Below are 21,463 nucleotides of genomic sequence, written 5' to 3'. Positions count from 1 at the left end.
CGACCTGGATTCGAACCTAGGTCGCCCACTGTGAGGCCGACGCGCTAACCACTCAGTCACCGGGACACTCCTCCTAAATTGTTGTAGTAATTATAATGCATATATATTATATAGTGCATCATCCAACATCCAATGTTTTATCAATTAAAATAATGAAAATTGTTACGCCTACTTTTTTTAGAACACTGTACCAACATAACCAATACTGTATACTGCAATGTAATGTGTATCTCTGAGTACTACATTCAGAGGTCACCTAGGGGAAAGTCACAAATACGCATTATAAAAAAGGAACAAATGCCATCACGCATAGTTCGTGGACTAGCACATTGCAGATCACAAATAGAACAGTCATTTTTAAAACATTGGATGCCACACCTGTGCTTTCTGTATATGACAACTTAAATGTGGTGGAAAAAAATCCTGACCTAGGTGTGTCTTCAATAAATTCACCTTTTATGATCGTTTCTTCAGTGCCTTGTAATTGGATTTGGTAGGTCTAACACCAAAAATATATATTTTTGTAAATTAAAAGAATGGCATATAGGGAATGGGGTGTTAGAGGGCACAACCAAAATAATACCCTGACCTAGAAAATGCCACTGGTGCCAAAGCCTCCCTCTAAAACAAAAGCATTGAAACAAATTGTAACTTTTCATTTTAATTGAAACACTTAACAAATTATTCTGTCTGTATTTGGAAATGAAATTCAAGCCTTTGATGAGAAAGCAACGGCCGAACGTGGAAAAGAAGGCAAAAGCGTTCAGGCATTTCAACAGAAACGTCAACACAACTGGGTTGATTGTAAATGTTCTAATCTAGAACATTCTGGTACCAATGATAACACTTTGTGATACGTCATAAATACAAATCTGTACATTATAATAGCGTAAATGCTATTACAAAAAGCACTTGTATTTACATCTCCGCAAAAGGGAGAGCAGCTGAAGGGAAATAGCTTCCATTTACAACTTGAACATATACATTATATATATATAGAAAGTTCACAACGTGTGTTCGGATCGCCACACGTTCGCACAGCACCACTCCATCCTCTCTGTAACACGACACCCTCACCATACTGTCATCTGATCCTAAACAGGACATTGATGCATTATTGAGTACCTGCTAATAATGTAGTATTACATATCAGTCAACATATACATTTCACATGGACACACAACAAAAGTAGGAACAAAACTATGCACATCAGTCAAGCCAAATAAGGCTGGGTGGCATTCAGAAAGCCACTGCGCGTCAAAAAAAGGATACACTTAAACCGTGTCACAGGTATACACAATTTTTTAAGGTTATGTGTCCACCTTTATGGAAGCAGCGACTTAAGGCATCATTACAACCAATTTCTGGACGAAGCCCATCAAACCCTCATATCCAAGTGCTGAATATAGTCTATAAAAAGTCTTCAAAAAGAGATGACATCGCACGACTTCACCGTTAAAAATCCGAGAACTGTCTCGATCAGTTCAAGATGGACGACGGTCCTTGTCATCTCTGAGCGTCCTTTCCAGTGCAAGGGTTCAAACAGCATAATTCTTATGCTGGATAGGGATTGTTTGATCCACAGTGTTACAGTACTTCAACAGGATAATACAAGAGTCACAAAGTGAAGGCAATGCAGGTTTTTGCGTTGATCTTGAGGATATGTGGGATTATTCCGTAAAGAGATATGGCACTAAACGTTTATACACATAAATGCTGTGCTTTGAAACGTAAAACTGGGCAAGCAAATTTCTGGTTATTGTATTACAGATGGAAGCTTTCCATGGGAAATAATATAATTTAGCTAAAGAAAAAATGTATAAAGTTGTATATAAGAGCAACATTTCGGTTAGCACTGCCAGGTTGAGCCATGTTTAAAACCTTGTTAGATGATAAATAGAAAATCTAGTCATTAAAACATTAATTTACCTTATTTTACATTATTATGGTAGTTTTGATTAGCCCAATTTGTCACAAAATATTCTCCAGGATGCTAAATGGAACTTCCCGTGGAAAGTTTCCACTTTGATCAACCTAACTCCTAACAGCAGATATGAAACTCTTTGGTTGCCCCTGACATACTATTAAAATAGAAATATCAAGGGTTATTGACAGTAGTACATTCTTAATTATATCCCAGATGAATCATTATATGAGCCTCAGGGGATTATTATGCTTATGAAACCATACAAAAATAGACTTTAAGAAAATTGAAGTGGCTAATATTTCCATATAGACTCTCAGTCGTTTGTTTCCCATTAAAAAAAGGAATACTCCAATATGGATAATATGTGCATAATGAGCGTGTGCATATTCAGTGATTAGCTTTAATACAAAGTAAAAGCCTTACTTTTTTTTTTTTTAAAGAAGTCATGGCCAAAGAACTCAAGCAATGGCTCAGACCGTGTCTTTGTGTCTTATCTGATGAGGGTGGTTGGTTCTGTTTCCATGGAGGGTGGTCCTTTAGTCAGACGAGACGGCTTGACGAAAACGCCGTGGCCTGGGGGACATCGGAAGTAAACTCTTCCCTGGACTGTACCGTTGTGCTTACCTATAAGAGGATTTCAAAAATTATGAGTTTGGTCATTTTCAAAATACTGAAACTTCATGCAGGTCTTCATTATGTACAAAGTATGATAATGAATATTAAATCATTGGCTGCTGTTAACAGAAAAATACATTCAAGCATTTGAATTGGGAGTGCTGGCTGTGATCATTCGTTGCCAGCTCTGTAAATATATACATATATCTATACATATTTTTAGATCAATGTATCATACTTTCCAGAAAAGTCTGGTTGGGCCTGTGACTTGAAAACAAGTGAGAGAGTTTGGTAAACAGGTTATGTTGTGTGGTTTAGGGCATACTTATTTGAAAAACGTATTAAGCTATATTGGCATATGCTTATTTAGCCTGTTGTTGTTAATGTTATTGTTATTACTTAATAATTTTTGGTTCCATTTTATTTTGTTTTCATTTCTTGTGGTGTGTGAAAAACATGGTAATTTATCCTAGACCATGGCTGCTATCATTGGAAGTGACCTGCAGGCTTTTTTTGGGGTTTTTTTTGTAGCTCATTCATACTTTACAGTAATACCTTGACGAACGAGTGCCCCAACATATGAGCAATTTGAGATACGAGTAAAATTCCGAGCAAATATTTACCTTGAAATAAGAGACAAATTTTGAGATATGAGCAGTCGACACAACCAGGTGGCCAAGACGCGAGAGGCTGCTTGTGATTTCAGCGCACTGTCTTTCTCACCGTATCTCGTGTACAGATATCTACGAGCATTGGGCAGAGCGCGTTGCATTTTTTTCGTGTTTTTTTTAAATTTTGCATTAGTCGGTGCAGATTTAAGGGAAAACAATGGGTCCAAAGCAAGCAAGTGCAATGAAGGGTAGTGCGAAGAAAAGGCATATGATGACAATCGATATTAGGCACGGAATAATCAAAAGACATGAGTGGTGTTCGCGTAATGGAGCTGGTTCACCAATACGAGAGGAGCAAAAAAAGAGTGTCCTAGTGTTTAGGAATTATTTTGAAGCATACATCTATTACACTACTTTACAGTATTTAGAATGAACTCACCCACTGCCAGGTCCAGTTTCACACCAACCCATATTCCCTTAGCGAACTCCACCCCTCCGACATAATGAACCATTCCTCGCCTCTTCCCTACCCACACCATCTCTCCGGGCGCCATCCAGTCGGGGAGCTGGGCGACGGGGGTGCTCTCATCCCCGCTGGAGTCGACCGAGGGCTCCGTGCTGCTGGGATCGGGGCTTGGACAAGGGCTGCCGCGGGGCACGTCACCCTGTGCTGGCTCACGGATTGGAGGGTCTCCTCCTCTGAGAGGGGATTTTGACAAAGATGTAACTGTGGCTGGTGATGATGAAGTGATCACTGAGGTTAGCGAAGGGGTAACAGTGTTACTTGAAAGAGGAGTTTCATGTAAAGCAGCAAAAGCGTTATCGGAATTGTTCATAACATTTGCATCATCAGCAGAGTCGCATGTTATTGTTGTGTTCGTCGTCTTCAGTTCTGTGGAATTCCCGAAACCCCCTTGCTCCCATCCCTCTGAAAAATGATCTGAACTCTCCTCTGCGATAGTGTTATCCGCCCCCTTAAAGTCAGTAAACTCCTGACTGCAACTGAGATTGCAGTTTTGAGGCCGAGGCCAAGTTCTCTGCTTGTCACAAGGAACATTGATAGGTAAGGAAGTCGGATGGGCGAGTGGCTGCTGGTCCTCATATCCAGTGGTGACGCCTTTAATTTGTGCGTATCCCTTTCCAGCGGGACATCCCAGGGTGTCTTGTGAATCTCTGGCAGAGACGCTTAAATGATCTGAGCTCTCACTGCAACTGAAAGGCAGGTCGGACAGTGTGGCGTTTGAGGCGCTGTGGGAAAAGTAACCACTGGTGCAGCTGCTGGCAGTTGGGCTCCGAGACACTTCTCTCTTTTCTTTTAAGTCGGTGCGGCTCTCCAGGGTAGCATTGTAGATGTCGAAGTTTGCAAAGTCCTCTGGGATGTATGCCTGGAAGCCCCCGCTACGCTCTTGAGGGCCTCGGTCTGGAGCCAGAGTTCTGGTGGTTGCGTTCTCCTCCTCGTCTGACTCCTGTTGTTAAATGGCATCAGACATTAGCCGTAGTAAGCCTAATATTTTATCAAAACATTCAACATCTAAAGAGGATCATGAGAATGGTATAGAGTGATCATGCAAAATGAAAGTGAATGGCTTGTGTCGGTTTTGGTCTTTTTTAATTTTAATTTTTTTATTTTTTCCCAATCTAGATAACGTTTTCTTGCTCATTCAAAGGCTAGATTTAAACTGCTAGGTCAAATTTGGCCCAATTTAGATATCAGCAGGAAAGAAATGCATACTATTGGTTATCCTTATATTGTAAACAGTGCTTGTATGAAATGTTTTTTTTTTTTTTTTGCCTTCCTGGCTTGGTTGTAACAGAAATGATTTGGGAATGACTACCTTAAATAACAGAGTATCAATATGGCAAATATGAAATACCTAATTGATTAGACTATAAGTTTTTTTATCATATAGTTTTGACTGGGCCTCTGCCTAATCCTGAAGTCCGACTTGTGTTTTTTTTTTTAGGTTTGTTAATTTTAGACAAAACATACAGTAATTACTAAAAGCCATCAATATACATTAAAAGTTTAACAGTACTAACTTAAATTGGCTCTTGGTGCCCCAATAGTAGAGAGCTTAACATTCGACCCTGACTTGAATAATTTGGCAAAACAAAATGGACATCCAGCATTTATTTTCTATAGTCTATGACATTATAAAATCTCTGGAATTTTTACTTTGAAATTAGGACCCACAATTTATTATTTTAAGAATGTAATTGATCATTGCTAACATAACCAATACTATTTACTTGTGTAATTTTAAAATTGAGTTAAATAACATTTATCTTATGTCCCTCAGTGAAGTGTTTGCCTTTTCAAAATCTAATCTGATCCTTCTTGCGATACCATAATCATGAGATTTTGTCTTGCGGGAGGAGCAGCAAGTGTAGCACTTACAGCACCGTCTGGCGGTGTGTGGCTGAGCTGCCTGCGGGTGGGAGTGGAGGTGGAAGGCTTGCAGTGGCCCTCGCTGCCTGCCCTAGGTCTGCGCCAGGGGCAGGGAGGGGGGAGCAGTGCAGGGCTGTCCACACATGAGCGCATGCTCTGCGGATGGGTCAAACAACAGCACAGACTTCACGCACGTACACAGACGAACACAATGCAGGCATGCATGGAGTCGGGCAGGTCAGTTACATAGTTAGTGGCAAGCCGTTCCATAAACTGCTTGCAGTGTAGCATGATTAGTGATAATATCTGGATTTTGTCTTTATAATTCTTATTGTGTTTGTTAAAAAAAATGTGTGGACAGTTTTAATGTGTAAATACACTGATTTGAAACATTTTGTTTGCATGTGGGTGTCGGGAAATAGTTGTAGACTACATGATCGTTCCATTAAATAAATGTTGATTAAATGCAGGTTTCCTCTATATAAATATGTTTATTGTTGATAAGATCAGTGACACAAGCGTCTGTGCACAAGGGGAGGGATCACATTCATTGGGGTTGCAAGATAAGGAGGTAAAATAATTAGTTCTAACCTCTTGTCCGAGCAAAGGTCGGGTCTCTAGGACTTTCTTCACCTTTTTCTCCTCCACGACCGGCAGTAAGGACTTGAGAAACTTGGATGGTTGAGGAGAAAGAAGCTTGAAAGGACTGGAATTAAAGAAAGTAGGGCTCTCTGGAACTAACCCTGTGCGGAAATATAAAATACTCAGAGGAAGCCTGCCCAAGCACAATTAAAAAGCGCAAACTGAACATTACACAACTGCATTTATTATAGAATTCACTCGTTTCTACCTGGCACTTCCTTGTTTTTGACCGGTGTGCTGCAGAGAGAGCCATCCCGAGAATTGGAGCAGTCAACACGGTCACAGTGGTCCTAGAAACCAACATTCAAATCTTATTCACTTATTTAAATCGGGGAATGTGATTTCAGCTTAGCATTTGGAACTGTGAATGTCACATATCTAGACAGAAAGCCTGAAATGACTTGTGCCGTTTCGGTATCAGCACCTGATATGGCTATTTGAATGTTGCATTCGTTCTTAAGATCAGAACCGGTTTAGTAATCATGTGCTTTCACCACTATCGTGATTTTTGGCTGCTCTAAATCAAATCACTAGGGCAAACATGGCTGCTGTGCGGGACTAATACATTTTTAAAATCTAATGCAAATACAGCATTGTGTGAATATATGTAAACTGAACCTTTCTTGAGGTACCAGCAGGGACTACGTTAACAGAAAAAAAATATGATTTGTCATTTACTATTTGCATAATTTTCACAAAACATTTTGAGAAAAATGGCTCAGAAATAAGAAAAATTCAGCATCCGAACATCCCTCTCCTCTGGGGTTGAGTATTTATTCCTTCAATGAAAAAAAGGATAAAAACCCAGAATTTTGCACTGTTTCTAAAAGTACCACATGTGCATGATACTTCTTAGTGTTGTATGCAGCTATTGGATACAAACTGCATTCTCAAACTAAAGTGATCAACACTGTTAAAGCATACCTCACATACTTTGTGGTCTTCATCCTCACAGTTACTCAGGTCTGTTTTACTGCAAGAAGACTGTAAAAGATGAAGAGAAGTTATCCAAAGCACACGTCAAAATGATTATTTCCATGTGATCCACATTGGGTAAATGAGTGAGACTAATGTAGTCATTACATGCTGTACATTTGGTGTGCTGAGGCTTCTTCTGAGATGTCTTCCTTTAGTTGCAAGTGCCTCCTTCACTGTCACAGCCTGCAGGGGAAAAACAGATATGTACTTTCAAGTGATTATCAGGGCTGCTAACTACTCCAGAATTTTTTTTTTGTTCATGAGGGAAGTAAGGCTAAACCATCAGTCTTGTTTTGAAACAAATCCTATAATTTCCAGGGTTGTTCAAAAGGAAGAAGGAGTACTACACAGCACTCGTAAGTCTTATCAATATGCCAGCTCAGGTTAAGTGCAAAATGGATGGCAATAAGACAGTTTGATTTAAATTGTCCTATTCTTATTTTTTTTTTTACATTTTATATCAATTTTGTGCAAATCACATTCACTCTGGAAATACTCCGGAAATGGGACATGGGTACTCCTGAAATGGGGTCAATGGAGGTTGGCAGCTCTGGATTATTTAGTTGGGACTGTGGTTGAAGGATGGGCAGTTTATCATATTATCCAACAGGTGGCCCTTTTGGAAAAAGTGTTGTCATGATGTTTTTTTGGGGGGGGCGTGGGGGTGTTACTGGTCGAAAACATTGTGATTTTATTATCACATTTTCTTAGATATATAATTTTTTTTACTGAACTGTAGAGTCCGGCATTTAGAAATACCATTTGTTATGATTGATTTATCTAAGGCAGTGATTTTCAACCACTGTGCCGTGGCACACTAGTGTGCCGTGAGAGATCGTCAGGTGTGCCGTGAGAAATTATCCAATATCCTTTTTTTTTAAATTAACATTTATTAATAGTTTTCTGCAAATATGATGTCATTGTCCAGTGTCCGTGCTGTAGTAAATATACTATACAGAGTGTCATTTTGTAAAATTTTTGGTTAGTGGTGTGCCACAAACTTTTCCAATGTAAAAAATGTGCTGTGGCTCAAAAAAGGTTGAAAAACACTGATCTAAGGCACACGTTACACATTACCTCGGCTAACAGCTGTCAAAAGGGAGAAGTCAGTCAAATAAGCATTTTTCATTGAAAAAAAAGCTACCTTCATAAAATCTGTGAATTTGTACAAAAGTGTATATCGTGCTGCTCTTTAGATATAGTAATTGACATAGAAAACTAAGGGTTGCAAGAATGGTCCAGAAGAGTGCAGTTGTAGAAACAGATAAGAACTGATATTACCGGGCCTTGTATGATAATTCATGGGGTGCTGTGTCTCTACCATACCTGTCGCAGCCTCTCCAAGCTCAGGATGTTTTCCACCTGCAGAACTCCCCGAGTGTATTTCTCAATGTAGCTCTCGCCATCTTGATTCTCTTCACTGTCTGCACGAGCAGCCATGAGAGCCAACGTCTCTCTTTCCTCTGGCTCCTCTGAGGCCTGACATGGCAGATATAATTTATGAATGAAGACTTTGTTGTACGTCATTATTAGAACGAATAAAGAACTTATTGTACCTTTGGTATGTTGGAAACAATCTCATAGATTACACCACAGGAGTAAAGTGTGTTTTTCAGAGACATTCTTCTTTTGAGACTTTGTGTGAAACTCTGTAAAATATATATTTATTTTTTTAGCCCCCTAAAAGTTCTATCTTGTCCATTTATAAAATTCCATGCCGTAGTCAAAATGAAAAATGTCATTCTTCCAGTACGAACCTGCTTGTTGTACACATTTACGGCAACTCTCTTACGGAGCACCAGCTCCATGGAAGCAGGGTGGCTGAGCTGCACTGTGGCTTTCAGAATCAAGTAAATGCGCTCGTGAGGAGATGTGACCCGGTTGAGATGGACGGAATCATGGATGGATGAGTCCCAGGAGCACACTGCTGTCACCTAGAATTATGGATTATGTATCATTTGAACTTGAATGAATTGAAAAATGACACGAGGTCAATAACAAATAGACACACAAGCTATCTTCACAGAATTGTCAAAACAATTCCTTTTTTGAACAGAGTAGAGTGGTGAAAGCAAGGTATTTTTTTCACCTCTTCCTCATAGTGCTTGATAATAGGGAGATAGAAGAATTGGCTCCCATGCTCTTTGGGTAGGATAGAGTTAACACCTGCAGCATGTGGGCCCGTCAACTGCTCATTCACTGTCAGATTATCAGCTGGTGGAAGAAAGCATAGGTTAAAACTCAGGTTCTAAAACAAAAAATCAATAAGGAAATCCCATTAAATTATACAAATACAAGAGGTGAATCAAAAAATCTTTTATTTTGCCGTTAACCAATTTTGATCTGAATCTAATCTGCCATTATTTTCTCTCTCAAATATTTTTATGGGATTGCATTGGTCTCGAACTTCTGTTAGTAATTTCATTTCTAAGGAATTATTTATTTATATTAATGTATTTTTCTAAATATCATGTTTTGTTTAATAAATCTCTTGTTAACTCCTATAATCTTAGGTGTAAACATTAATTCATATCTAAAGTAACTAAAGAAAACCACTCAGGAGAGGCATGATCCTTTTGTGGTGGATGGTAAGAAACTCTGAGCCTGCAAGTTCAACTTAATTCTTCTTCATGATGGAATCAAATGTCGAATCCATTTAAACTAGGAAGGACTGAAAGTGAACAGATCATTGCTTCCAAACCCTTCTAGTTAATATGGGTATGATTTTGTCTATGTATGTCTATTGCCTTCAATAGTTTTTATTATTAGTTTCCCTTTTTTGCTAACTATTTCAACACATAGGCTGGCAATGAATGGGTCAGCTAAAGATAACTTTTGAAAAGTTGATCTCAACTGGTATGTCTTTTATTGGCTTATTTGCCTTCTTTTGTATTGGAACCTCATTTCCAAGATTTTTGATTTACCATTCAAATCCAGGAAGAGGACAGGGACATGAGCTTCCATTCCCATTGGTGGAGTCCTATAGGATAATCCACTTGTTAGAAAAGCATCCATTCTTGTCATTTTTAACACGGCAATATAAAATTAACTAGACAATTTATACCAGTCAGCCGGAGCTCCAGGGATGCCACTTCCAGGTGCGGGTACAAGCACGGCATTTCTCTCCTCCGTCAGGCCGACCCATTGTTCCACGAGGCGGGCTTCACGCTCAACATCTTCTTCTGATTTTTCTAGATGGCAAGAACAGGTAATGGTCACCAACCAAAAGAGCAAAAATATAAGAGTAAAGAGCCAAAAACATTCATCAGTCTACACCCTGCATGTTTTCGGGATGTGGGAGGAAACCGGAGTAACCAGAGAAAACCTACACATAACCCCAAGAACTGTGAGGCTAATGCGCCAACCACTCAGCTGCCGGAAATGATTCCTCATTTACTGGTTGCATTATTTTTAATGGTATAAATTGTGAGTATTTGAAATGAAGATGGATTGGTATGGGCAAAACATTGTGAAAAAAATTGGATCAAATTGAAAGTGAAAAAAATCACATCAGGCAGATTTCCCTAAGAGGGAAATTTGATAAGGGAACTACAGATGGATTTTTCCTAAATATGATCGATAAGCAATGTCTTTGAAAAATTCTATCAGCTCATTGCATGATGCATGTTTCATATTGTATCTATTCACAATTTTTTTTAAAAGCTATGGTTTGGGAGGGTTCAAAACAGAGTAACAAAACCTCCACAGTGTTTGTTTTGGTCAAAGGGGGCTACATAGACTTGCAGCAGCACATTGTTTTCTCACCTAAAAGGGGATTTTAAACTCACCGTGCTTGTTGATGATTTTCTTAATTTGTTCATCAAGGTATTCCCGTCGTTTTATTAAAGCCTCAGACCATCGGTCTCTAATGCAACTGAGATCTTCCTCCTGCAAGTAGATATCAACCATAATCAATGCAGGTGGGGACTTCATGCAGTTAGGGTTAACATAGCAGGAAAAATGTACATCGCAAGGAGGCAATACATGTCCTTTAGATGCATTTGAAAGTAATCTTCCAAAAGGCAAAAAAAGATAGTTGGAAAAGATTTCCAACATCAAAGAGTTATACATGAATAAAAAAATAAATACTCAGGTGCAATTGTAAAACAATATTTCTGTATGCAAGCATTTGGCCACACACGTCCATTTACTCAGTATTAAATTTCCACTTCAAAGTGAAAAGTAACCAAAAAGAAGAGCAACTGAAAAGTCAACCACGCCACATTTTAGACATGACTGCACATTCCTCATGCAAAGCAGTGTCAGCCATGCAACGCACACATGTTTAGATAGCATGTATTGTCCTGACAGCAAAGAGTAGCATTAGTCTACATATGACTTGCAATGTCAGCACTGGTTTGAGCTGTGGTTTACTTGTCAAAGAATGGTTGTGGTAATATGTTATTAGAGCATTATGTGTATTTTGTTTAATAAAGCTGTTGTTTTTTGGTTTTTAGTCGGGAGAGGCACAGCCCTCTTCCTCCTCCCTGCCAGGCCCTGAGGCAAGGGTCCTTGCTGCAAACATGTGATCCTTCATGCTGTGGGGTGCATTACAGCAGGATGAGGGTACCTGATAACTATCCATATCGTCTTGCACCTCTCTCTGGCAGGAGAGAACACACTCTGTCAGATGTGTGTGTATGTGTGGAAGGAACAGCTGTCAGCTAAGACGGTTTAAAGCTCATGAAACTTTAAATACAACCACAACGTCATCTTAAAATGACAACATAATCATTCTCATACCCTCTTGTAACTTAACTTGGACCCTTTGACGAGTGTATTCCATGAATAGGGTTCATAACTATGTTTTCAAGGGATCGTCACTAAAAATAAAATGTGTCTCTTAATGAGCTACCTACACAATGCTTTTTTTTTCATAAAACAGATGAACACCTTAATTACTAATGTTGAGTCAGCACATTGTAGTGTTTTCCAAATCTCTTATTTGCTTAGTTATTGAGACCAGTGTTTTCCAACAACTGCACCGCAGAACAATTTTGGGGGTTTGTTTGATTTCTGATGATGAGAAACATTTTATTGTTAATATATGTTTTAAAATGAGAGGATTTTCTGCAGTTTCTTGAAATTTTTCCAATACATAAAGTGCAAAAAAAAGTTTGGGAAACACTGATTTGGACAGGACCTCCGTGTCATATTTGTGTCCAGGAGAAATGTTTTACAGACCTGGTAAGTGTCGAGGGGTCTCTGCAATTTGGACGAGCGCAGTGTAACACAGCCAATAGACACAGAGAGCATAGCCTCTACCAGTAGAGGCAGCGTGCCTGAGTTTTGTACCGGCTTCACGCTGACATGCAGCCTCCGAGAGTGACCCTGTTAGAACAGATGTGGTGTTTCTGTGACTTATGTTTTCTAATTTTTCTTTTTCAGTCTTTTTTTTCATGTAGCAACATCATTCACAATGTTTTCTTGCTTTTGTCAGACCTGCCGCAGTTGAAAGATTCCTCCTGTGGTGATGTCTTTTCCATGTTGCAGCTCCACAGCAGCATACTCTCCCTGTTCATTGAGCTCTTGGATGGAGACCCACAGCTCGATCCTGCGAGACACCTCACTCCACCTTTTGTGGAAAGTGCAATAAAGTTAAGGAAGTGTGTTTATCACTCAGCCTGAACATAACTTGTACCGACCGGTCTCGGAGTGTCTGAGTTTTGGCTTCCAGTGCATCTAACTCCCACGGAGAACGTCCGTTTCCAGCACAGCAATGGCCCCATACTTCAATTGCCAATGCTCCATCTGATATAAACTCCAGAAAATCATCTGTGACATGTACAACATAGTCCTGAAAAAGAACCAAAAGATCAAGGCTTTAGTTGATGTCAGAAACAGAAATCATGCCACCGTAGAGAGAATTGGACGACAAATGCCGACCAAGGCTTCAACCCAGAGCATATGAATAGAACCTTCTTAGTAGAGGTAAAAGGTAAAGAAACACAAAAATAAGTCATTCTCACCTTGCAGTGGTCAAACTGAACAGTGAATTGTGCATCTGGACTCCGAGGAGAAGGTCTGTCTGGGCTCACCATTGGCGGGGCCACCGTGGGATCGCCATGTTCCCAGAAGTTGTATTGACAGAAAACAAAGTTGGACATGTTGAGGGGCAGACCTGTTGCCTCTCTTATGCGAACCTGTTAAATGGAAAACACATGTATAGGGCAAAGTTATAAAAGGGAAAAGCACAGATGTCAAATTGGTGACCCGGAGACCAGATTCGGCCTGCTTTATTATTTAATGTGGCTCACAAAAGTAAACAATTTGCATTGACTTTATGTCCCTCATTAGAATAAAATTAACATATTTTGAGGGCATCAGGGGGTTCACTGGAGGGTTCCGATCGTCCTATGTAGAGTTTGCACGTTTTTCTCGTGCCTTGCGTGGATTTTCTCCGAGTTCTCAGGTTTCCTCCCACATCCAAAAAACATGAATGGAAGGCTAGTTGAAGACTCTAAATTCCCCCTAGGTATGATTGTGAGCATGACTGGTTGTTTGTCTACTACCGAAGTTGTAATGAATGAATAAATAAACATTAAAACAAATAAAAGGAATATTTCTGCATCATTGTGATTCTCAATTTCCTTTCACATCTATGATTCCCAGTGTATTTGAAGGTTTCTGGTGACTCATATTTGGTAGCCAAAAAAGCCCACCTCAAAATGACCACTTCTGAATAAAAAAAATACTTAGAAATCTAACTACCAATCTAAGTGTTTTAGTCATGACTCATGCTGTGCATTCTCAAAAGTTTGTGTCTTTTACCCTAATAATGAGCCTCTTGGCCATGTGGACAATTTCTCCATTGGTGTCCATGACTTCATAGCAGCTACTCTCACTGGAGTTCTCAGAGGAGTCATCTCCACCACAAAGGCGCTCAGGCATGGCACCGCTGATTCGCATAAGGTCCACGTGCAGCCTGCCTGCTAACTGTGCACACAAAAAAAACATGATCAACCCACTGGCTTAAAAACAAAAAACAAGAAAAAAACAACAACAATGTTTCCAGATGGTCGTTAATACATTTCTCATGGGATTTGTTTTTCTTGTTGTGGGTGTTGCTTGGTAAATTCTGTTAAGTGGTGTAGTGTAAAATGGCCCTAGGCCAGGGGTAGGAAACCTATGGGTCGCGAGCCATATGTGGTTCTTTTGATGGGTGCATATGGCTCTCTGTAAACATGTAAGCGAAGATGTACCTCTAGTGCCGCTGCAATCATATTTTTTTTCTTTCATTAGAGTCCCTTGTGAATGCATCCTCAGTGATAAGCAACAATGTAACAATGTTAAGATAATTCTGACTTTTTGTACTTGTTGAAATGACAAAAAAAAGTCACACATTTACATGTATTTTGACTTTTAAATTCTTAGCATGGCTCTTAGGGAACATTTAACATTTAAAAAGATGAATCGTTCCTGGGTCTCTCTGTCAAAAAGGTTCCTGACCCCTGCCTTAGAGTTAAGAACGCTGGACTACTCTTACCTCCCCCTGTTGGCTTATAATGGGAACTGCATATTGCAGTTTGACATCATGGAAAAGGCACTCCAGAAAAATGTTAGCCACTCCTATTAAGTTGTGGTTCTCTTGCGTCTCATAAAATGGGTCACAGTGTTTACCATTTGTCTTGGTGAACTGCAAACATACAGAGCAAAAAACGCATACAATATAGATTATTTTTCTTCCTCCTTCTTTAGGTTTTTCAGCCCCTTACCACTTCCTCAGAGCCTTCCCTCCAGTCCCTATAGTTGTCTCTCATGTCCACCAGCTTGTTCTCCAACTTCTCAATGGTCCACACCTGAGTTCCTCTTCCTTTCCTGCGCACCTGGATGGCTGGCTCACTAACTATGGCGCCACGCTGAATGGTGAAAAAAAAAAAACATAGGTAAGTTTGAGCAGGTGGAACAGTTAGAATAAATGATTTGTAGCGGCTCAGTCGACTGACCTTGCGGTTGGCGCTAAGGTTGGCTGCAGGGATCTGAAGCGTAACCTGATAGTCGGTCAGTTTGCTCATCTCCTCTGCCAAAAAGTTGGCCTCTCGCACCAGAGTGTTGGCTTTCAGGACCTGTTCCCTGAGCCGAGAAAGGCTCTGTCTGAATAGTTCATCCCTGATGCACAGAAAAAAAAAGAAACAGATCATTCAGGGAAAAAAAAGAAAGGTTAACTGTCCAGTACTACTAAATGGAATATGAGGGGATATGTTTTCTTAACACAAGTAAAGATCAATCTGAATGGAAATCTTCATTATTGGATTTTTTAAAAATATATTTATATTATGCCAGTTTTTAATATTTCTCTCACTATTAAAAGCAAAAGCCAGGTCAGATATAGTCATAGTATTCAGAGTGTGTGTTGTGAGAACAAAATGTATATTGAAAGTCATTACCTGCCACTAACAGCGCTAGACATCCAATCAACTTTGACCTCATCATTGTCTACTCTTCCATTGAAAATTGATTAGACCAGTGTTTCCCAACTGTATTTGAGCTACGGCACACTTTTAGCATTTCAAATATCTACCCTGAACATTACTACCATAACAACAGTGCTGCCGAGAGCTAATATAATTTAATTATAAGTGCTTTGTGAATTATGTATATCATTATTTTTGTGGCATGATTGTTACCATGGTTACAAGTAGACTGCATGCCCCTCATTCACAATTATATAAGTACTTGTTGATTTTAATCAGAGGGTCTGTGTTACAGTGAGGTACAGGAAGTCTTGGTAACTGTATTTTCAGTTCACAGAAAACACTGGTAACTATTTTGTCAGTCGTACAGGAAGTACTGGTAGCTTTTCTTTGAGTCATTAAGGAAAATCCGGGTGCTCAGTGGGGATCCAAGAGGAAGTTTTGCAAGTAGGATGCACATTTTTGCAAGTGTTTCCCTGTTTTAAGGGGATGGAGACATCTGACAATGGCATTACCATTGAGAAACAATAAAAGACGATAAAACCCCTACTTTATATTTAAAGTAACTGTTTTTAAAATCTGGTAAATGCCATTTAATACAAGTGGTTGTGCCTGAAAACTGCTGCATGGATTGTCACTGTGACCTCAATAAGGCAAGAGCAGACCAAAACTAGCAAAAGTACAAGGACATTGAGAAACAAAATAACTCAGCTTGAAGACAAACTGAAAGTTAAATTCAGTAGAATGCTACATGGCAGTGAGATTTTATCTAGTGGTTTGATCTGACCAGAATTTTGAACTTGACCATGAGCCTCAATCCATTGAAGCCTTTCCAGTGTTTTTTCTTAGGAGCGGTGATCTTCACTTCATGAAGGAGCTGTAATTTTGCATTACTCACTATCATAAACAGTCTTGCAGGATCTCATCTTAATTTCCGAACCTCATATTTACCAGCGCATGAGAAAAAATAGTGGAGAGGAAACCTCCTGTCTTAATTGAATCGGTAATAATTGATCAAAATATACAGTGTCAGTGTCCCACCAACCGTTCCTCTGTCCAAAGTCGCAACTTGCTATGCGGTGTGTTTGTCTGGAACGTGAGGCGGTCACTGCTACTGCGGTGGTGCTGTTGGGTTTTCTCAGGAGAAAGTTGTTGCCGAAGCGATTCGAGTTCCCGCTCGTACATCATCCTCTGCTCCTCCAGAGCCGTGCGCTTCTCCTCCAGGTACTGCTTCTCTAAAACCTGTACCACATTCTGCATGGGGTCTAGTAAAACACATGTAGGTGTGTTAGAGTATATACGGAACAGGAATGTTGTTAGGATTAAACTACATCAATGTATTTTAAAATGTCAAAAAGACTAAAATACAAAAGCATTTTGGCTGTGCAAAGGCTAAATGTGATTTAAGCTTAAGTGCTAGCCAGATAGTATTTTCGTGAAGTTTTATGGCCATTTTTATTCTGGGCTTGGTGGCAAAAATGTGTTCCACAAATTCCGCCACACAACGAGTGGTAGCCAATTTTAACACAAGTAGATCACACAAATGTTTGGAAATGTGGATACAAATAAACCTATGATTCATTAAAGACAAACTATTCAATTATTCTGGCTCTATATAAGAATATTGCACTGTATTTCGTGCAATATTGCAATTGCAAAAGACGCATCTTTCCAAAGTTGTCAAATGAATTGAATTCTATTGCCTAGTGTTGTGTTTTGTGGCCTTTTTGTTGTCTTTTTGAAATTGGTATTTCCATGATACATTGCACCAGCAAACCTATCATTTTGTGACTGCAAATCACAAGTAATATAATACAGAAAACTCAATGTGGGCATAAGCCGGAAGAAACATATTTGACAGTTCTGGCCTTTAAAAAATATGATAGGGTGTGAGTATCTGTAACAAACGAGGAGGACTGAGAGTTTCACAGATCAGGCTGAGAGAAAATTCTCGACCTTACCGTTGTTTCCCAGTGTCTTCATTGTGACCTCCATCTGGGCAAACTCATAGCTGTAATCCTGCTCTGAAGATGCCTCACTGGCGGTCTCCACATCCACCTCAATAAAGCTATCCCTGGGGGAAGCTCTCTCGAGCTCCTTCAAACGGTCCCGCCGCTTCCGTTTCGGCAAATTGATCCTGTGACAGTTGTTTTTATTTTATTTATTTTTTTAGCTGTGTAGCTATCACTCACATAAAGTCAATGTGTGGCACACCTGAAAAAGTGGTTGTTGCCCCATAAGATACGATCTCCATGCCAGAGATGCACCAAAGAATCGATCATTGTTCCATTCACGCAGGTCCTATGGAAAGGATTTTAAGAAGGATTATTATTATCTGCATCCTTCCAAAAGATACAGTTTGTTCCAACCATTCATTTGCGCTTAGAGGCGAAATAAGCTTGTGAAATTAAAGCAAAGAGCCAAGATTCCACAGCAATGAGCTAATTGAAGGCCCAGTATACAAACTAGTAATGTTTTATTGCAACTCACCGGGCAGTCCCTACGGGCACCAAGGTGACATCACCGTCCGGGCACAGCTCCAGCACACAGTGCAGAGGCTGGATACCAATTCCAAACAGCTGGATGTCCTGAGAAGTGTCAGCACCGACATGAGTGCGCTCCTACACACAGATGGATGATATATTAGGCAGACGATGATGGCAGATCAGACAGGAATTATATTCTTATCTACACGTTTGGCCTGATTTGTTGTATCTAAATGGGGAAACTAAAGAGTGCATGAAAAGTGAAAGAAAACGGAGGCAAAATCAGGCCAGGAGGGTGTGTGTGGGGAGGCAGTGCTCTTTCTGCGTGAGTGGGCACTGTTAGGCAAACATCTCCTTTTTCAAAGGATGCCCAAGCCTGTACAAACTAACCCTTTTCATATTACTGTGGTCATTCCACACTGAAACGGCAGGCCTGGCCTGCAGAACCCAGACAAAGGCCTGTTGTTCTGTATGCTGCGCATGTCACTTCCTCACCGCCTACACGTCTGTGTTGCAGGTTGGTTCTTTTTTGTCAGTCGCACAGGACCATAAAAAATGTCTGCTTTGCTGACTATACCCTAAATACATCGAGAAGAGGGTTCCATGTTTTTTTTAAGTGCTTCTGACTTTGGCACCTGCTATTGGAAAAAAAAGAACATCAACTGTGAACTTAATTGAAGTACAAATGGTCTTCCATTTATTTCTTAATGTATAAGAAAAAAATATATATTTCTTAAAATGTATTTAATGTCATTCCTTTATTACATGAAAAATAAATAACTAAAATATTAAAAAGTAAATGTTTAAAACTATCAAATGAAGTAAGAAAATGTTTAATTTTATTATTTTGTCCCTTTATTTTGTGATTATGTAATTTAATATACAAGAATATTAAGTGCTTTTCCTTTTTAATGAAAACACTAAAGATTAAAACATAAAAAGAAATATTCAATGTCACTTTGCTGTTTTTATATAAAAAAGGTAGACTTAAATACAACTTACATCCACATAGTTAAATGATTACCTTTAAATAGTAAACAAGCAGCTCATTTAAGGCAGGATCAGCATTCAGATTGACGAGGAAGCACTTGTCTTCACCCACTTTAATCCCAGATGTTTCTAGTGAGATGCCCATGCTCTCCAGCTGCTTCTGTCGCTCCTGTAAACACGGTATTAATTCATCCAAAAATCCTAGCAGGTTTATTCAATGAATAATTATGAGATGGCATTTTTACACACTGTGGCAATCTCCTCAGTCTTCCTTAGCTTCTCCTCCCAAGTGACAGTCATGTCCATAATGAGCTTCTCTGATTCATGCAGCTTTTCCTTAAGCTCAGGAGCCTTCAAAGACTTTAGAGTAAATAAAAATGGCATAAGTGACACGGCAAAGTGGAAATGAAGACTGTGTATTATGTATAAATCTTACCTCAGCTTGAGACAGCTGAACTTTAAGCTTCTCCACCTCCTCTCTGAGTTCTCGGATGATGCGAGCGTTCGGATCTTCGTTCACGACAGCGTGGTTGACAATCCTCTTGGCTCGATCGGCGTAACGTAGAGTGGAAAGAGTTTCTTCGTAATTGTCAGCTGCAGGACTCACTGTGGCTATCATCGCGGTCTTGCTGTTTCCACCGAGATTGTCCTTAAGAAAACAAATGTCAATATCAGTATTGGCCGTCTTATGAATGTGTTAACAAGTAGCACAGGCAGCTTTGAATTAGCAACAAACCTTGAGAAGCCAAGTCAGGACTGAGTCTCTGTAAGGCACAAACTTAGCCTTTCCCTTTCCTGCAGACTGGTCAGCCAGTGCAGAAATCACACAACCTAATGTGGTCAGAGACCTACAGAAAACCAAAAAGTTCCATTTGTGTCCAGTCATATAGCGCTTCTCCACAAGCTCTCTACGCAACAGCTGTATTGATCATTCTGTATTGATTTATTATGCCGATATTTTACCTATTTTTTGGCTAATGCTGTTCAATACTAAAGCCAAACACAAGAAATCTCAATGTTTAACTCAAAAATACTAATATTAACTTTCACATTGCTTCTAAACAGGGTGAGCTGGAATCCATACTAGTTATCTTTAGTAAGAAAAATAAAATATGCAGCTAACAACATTGTTCTTGCAATATTTATTGAAAAATAGTCTATGTCTATGAATGATATATTTTAATATTTTATCTCATGGCTATTAAATCATACAGCATGTCCAAATATACCCACTTGTTTATGTTGCTGCCTTCTTTAAGTCGTTCCCCTGCAGCTCCCGTCTTGGAAACTCGTTCGCTTCCTGCCAGGTCGACTAGACTCATTTTGCTCACCTTCTCGCCAGAATTCTGTTCACAAATTCAATTTAATGTTAGTTCAAACATTTCCCAACGCTTTGTGGCGGAATTAGAGTTAAAAGACTCACCCCAGATTTTAGATCATAGAGCGTTTGTGTGACAATAATACTGAAAACGCCATGTGATCGGCTGCTCTCCTCATTCATGTTGGTGGCTGCTACAGTGCGAGATTTGTTTCCCTCTGACATAAGCACCTCAATGTCCTAAAGTAAAGAGAAATGGAAAAGAGAAGGGGACACTGTGAACAAGTGGTTAGGATGTCGACCTCACAGTTCTAGGGTCAAGGGTTTGATCTCAGGTGGGTCCTCATTGTGTGGAGTTTGCATGTTGTCCCTGCGCGTGCATGGGTTTTTTCCAGGTGCTCCGTTTTCCTCCCACATCCCAAAAACATGCAGGGTAGGCTAATTGAACAGACTAAATTGCTCTTAGGTATGAATGTGAGCACGAATGGTTGTCTTTTGTCTCATTATGCTCTGTGATTGATTGACAGGCCACCGATCCAGGGTGTCCCCTGCATGGTGGCCCCAGTTAACTGGGATATGCTCCAGCACCCCTGATGATACTCGGTTCGAAAAATGAAAGAATGCAAAAGATGAATAATATCTCGATCTGGATTGATGTAGTCTTTCACTCCTACTAGCCACAAGAGGGATTTAAAAAAAAAACATTTCTCAATTCATTTTTGAATTCCATCTTCTAGTTGAATGATATTGGAGCAATATTGGCAACATTAAGATATTTTGTAAGTATTACAAAGTGTGAGTCAGATTTTGGTGGATTAAATGAAAAATGCAGAAGCGGATCATTTTGAGAAGAAAAAAAGGCTGCCAATTCACATGCAGTTCAACTGGTTCATGACAAAAAGAGAAATTGAGGACGGGGAAATCCTGCGTCTTAATATTAAGCAAAAGACCGCACAGAAAAAGGGTGGGGATTTTTCAACTTAATTAAGAGAAGCCTCGCCAATGCTTGGCATACGTCCACCCAAAACCACCAAGTGCATTCCACATTCATAGAATATGTGTCATTAGGCGCACATGAGAATTCAAACCACCC

General features: G+C 39.7%; 1 protein-coding gene across 1 annotated transcript in view; it reads right to left on the bottom strand.

Annotated features, from left to right (window-relative positions):
• Positions 1 to 645: 645 nt before the first annotated feature.
• kif13a (kinesin family member 13A) overlaps positions 646 to 21,463 on the bottom strand; it is a 38,771-nt gene continuing 17,953 nt past the window's right edge. Inside the window, exons 8-40 of the mRNA XM_077720782.1 lie at positions 20,476 to 20,610; positions 20,286 to 20,398; positions 19,789 to 19,900; positions 19,489 to 19,701; positions 19,302 to 19,412; positions 19,087 to 19,221; positions 18,067 to 18,197; positions 17,791 to 17,877; positions 17,538 to 17,713; positions 16,622 to 16,841; positions 15,109 to 15,271; positions 14,878 to 15,021; positions 14,649 to 14,798; positions 13,934 to 14,098; positions 13,132 to 13,305; positions 12,808 to 12,959; positions 12,605 to 12,737; positions 12,347 to 12,493; positions 11,733 to 11,765; positions 10,951 to 11,050; positions 10,227 to 10,353; positions 10,087 to 10,142; positions 9,252 to 9,376; positions 8,920 to 9,096; positions 8,719 to 8,811; positions 8,489 to 8,641; positions 7,268 to 7,345; positions 7,109 to 7,168; positions 6,393 to 6,474; positions 6,134 to 6,285; positions 5,552 to 5,698; positions 3,593 to 4,619; positions 646 to 2,551 (exon numbers count right to left, since the gene is read on the bottom strand). Coding sequence (XP_077576908.1) covers positions 2,418 to 2,551; positions 3,593 to 4,619; positions 5,552 to 5,698; positions 6,134 to 6,285; positions 6,393 to 6,474; positions 7,109 to 7,168; positions 7,268 to 7,345; positions 8,489 to 8,641; positions 8,719 to 8,811; positions 8,920 to 9,096; positions 9,252 to 9,376; positions 10,087 to 10,142; positions 10,227 to 10,353; positions 10,951 to 11,050; positions 11,733 to 11,765; positions 12,347 to 12,493; positions 12,605 to 12,737; positions 12,808 to 12,959; positions 13,132 to 13,305; positions 13,934 to 14,098; positions 14,649 to 14,798; positions 14,878 to 15,021; positions 15,109 to 15,271; positions 16,622 to 16,841; positions 17,538 to 17,713; positions 17,791 to 17,877; positions 18,067 to 18,197; positions 19,087 to 19,221; positions 19,302 to 19,412; positions 19,489 to 19,701; positions 19,789 to 19,900; positions 20,286 to 20,398; positions 20,476 to 20,610 — 5,205 coding nt within the window. The 3' untranslated portion in view covers positions 646 to 2,417. The remainder of the gene's footprint in view (positions 2,552 to 3,592; positions 4,620 to 5,551; positions 5,699 to 6,133; positions 6,286 to 6,392; positions 6,475 to 7,108; positions 7,169 to 7,267; positions 7,346 to 8,488; positions 8,642 to 8,718; positions 8,812 to 8,919; positions 9,097 to 9,251; positions 9,377 to 10,086; positions 10,143 to 10,226; positions 10,354 to 10,950; positions 11,051 to 11,732; positions 11,766 to 12,346; positions 12,494 to 12,604; positions 12,738 to 12,807; positions 12,960 to 13,131; positions 13,306 to 13,933; positions 14,099 to 14,648; positions 14,799 to 14,877; positions 15,022 to 15,108; positions 15,272 to 16,621; positions 16,842 to 17,537; positions 17,714 to 17,790; positions 17,878 to 18,066; positions 18,198 to 19,086; positions 19,222 to 19,301; positions 19,413 to 19,488; positions 19,702 to 19,788; positions 19,901 to 20,285; positions 20,399 to 20,475; positions 20,611 to 21,463) is intronic.

This window comes from Stigmatopora nigra, chromosome 7 (genome assembly GCF_051989575.1).
Source record: "Stigmatopora nigra isolate UIUO_SnigA chromosome 7, RoL_Snig_1.1, whole genome shotgun sequence".
Taxonomy (NCBI): domain Eukaryota; kingdom Metazoa; phylum Chordata; class Actinopteri; order Syngnathiformes; family Syngnathidae; genus Stigmatopora; species Stigmatopora nigra.
Note: the sequence above shows the minus strand (reverse complement) of the source record. Positions and strands in the feature narration are given on the sequence as shown.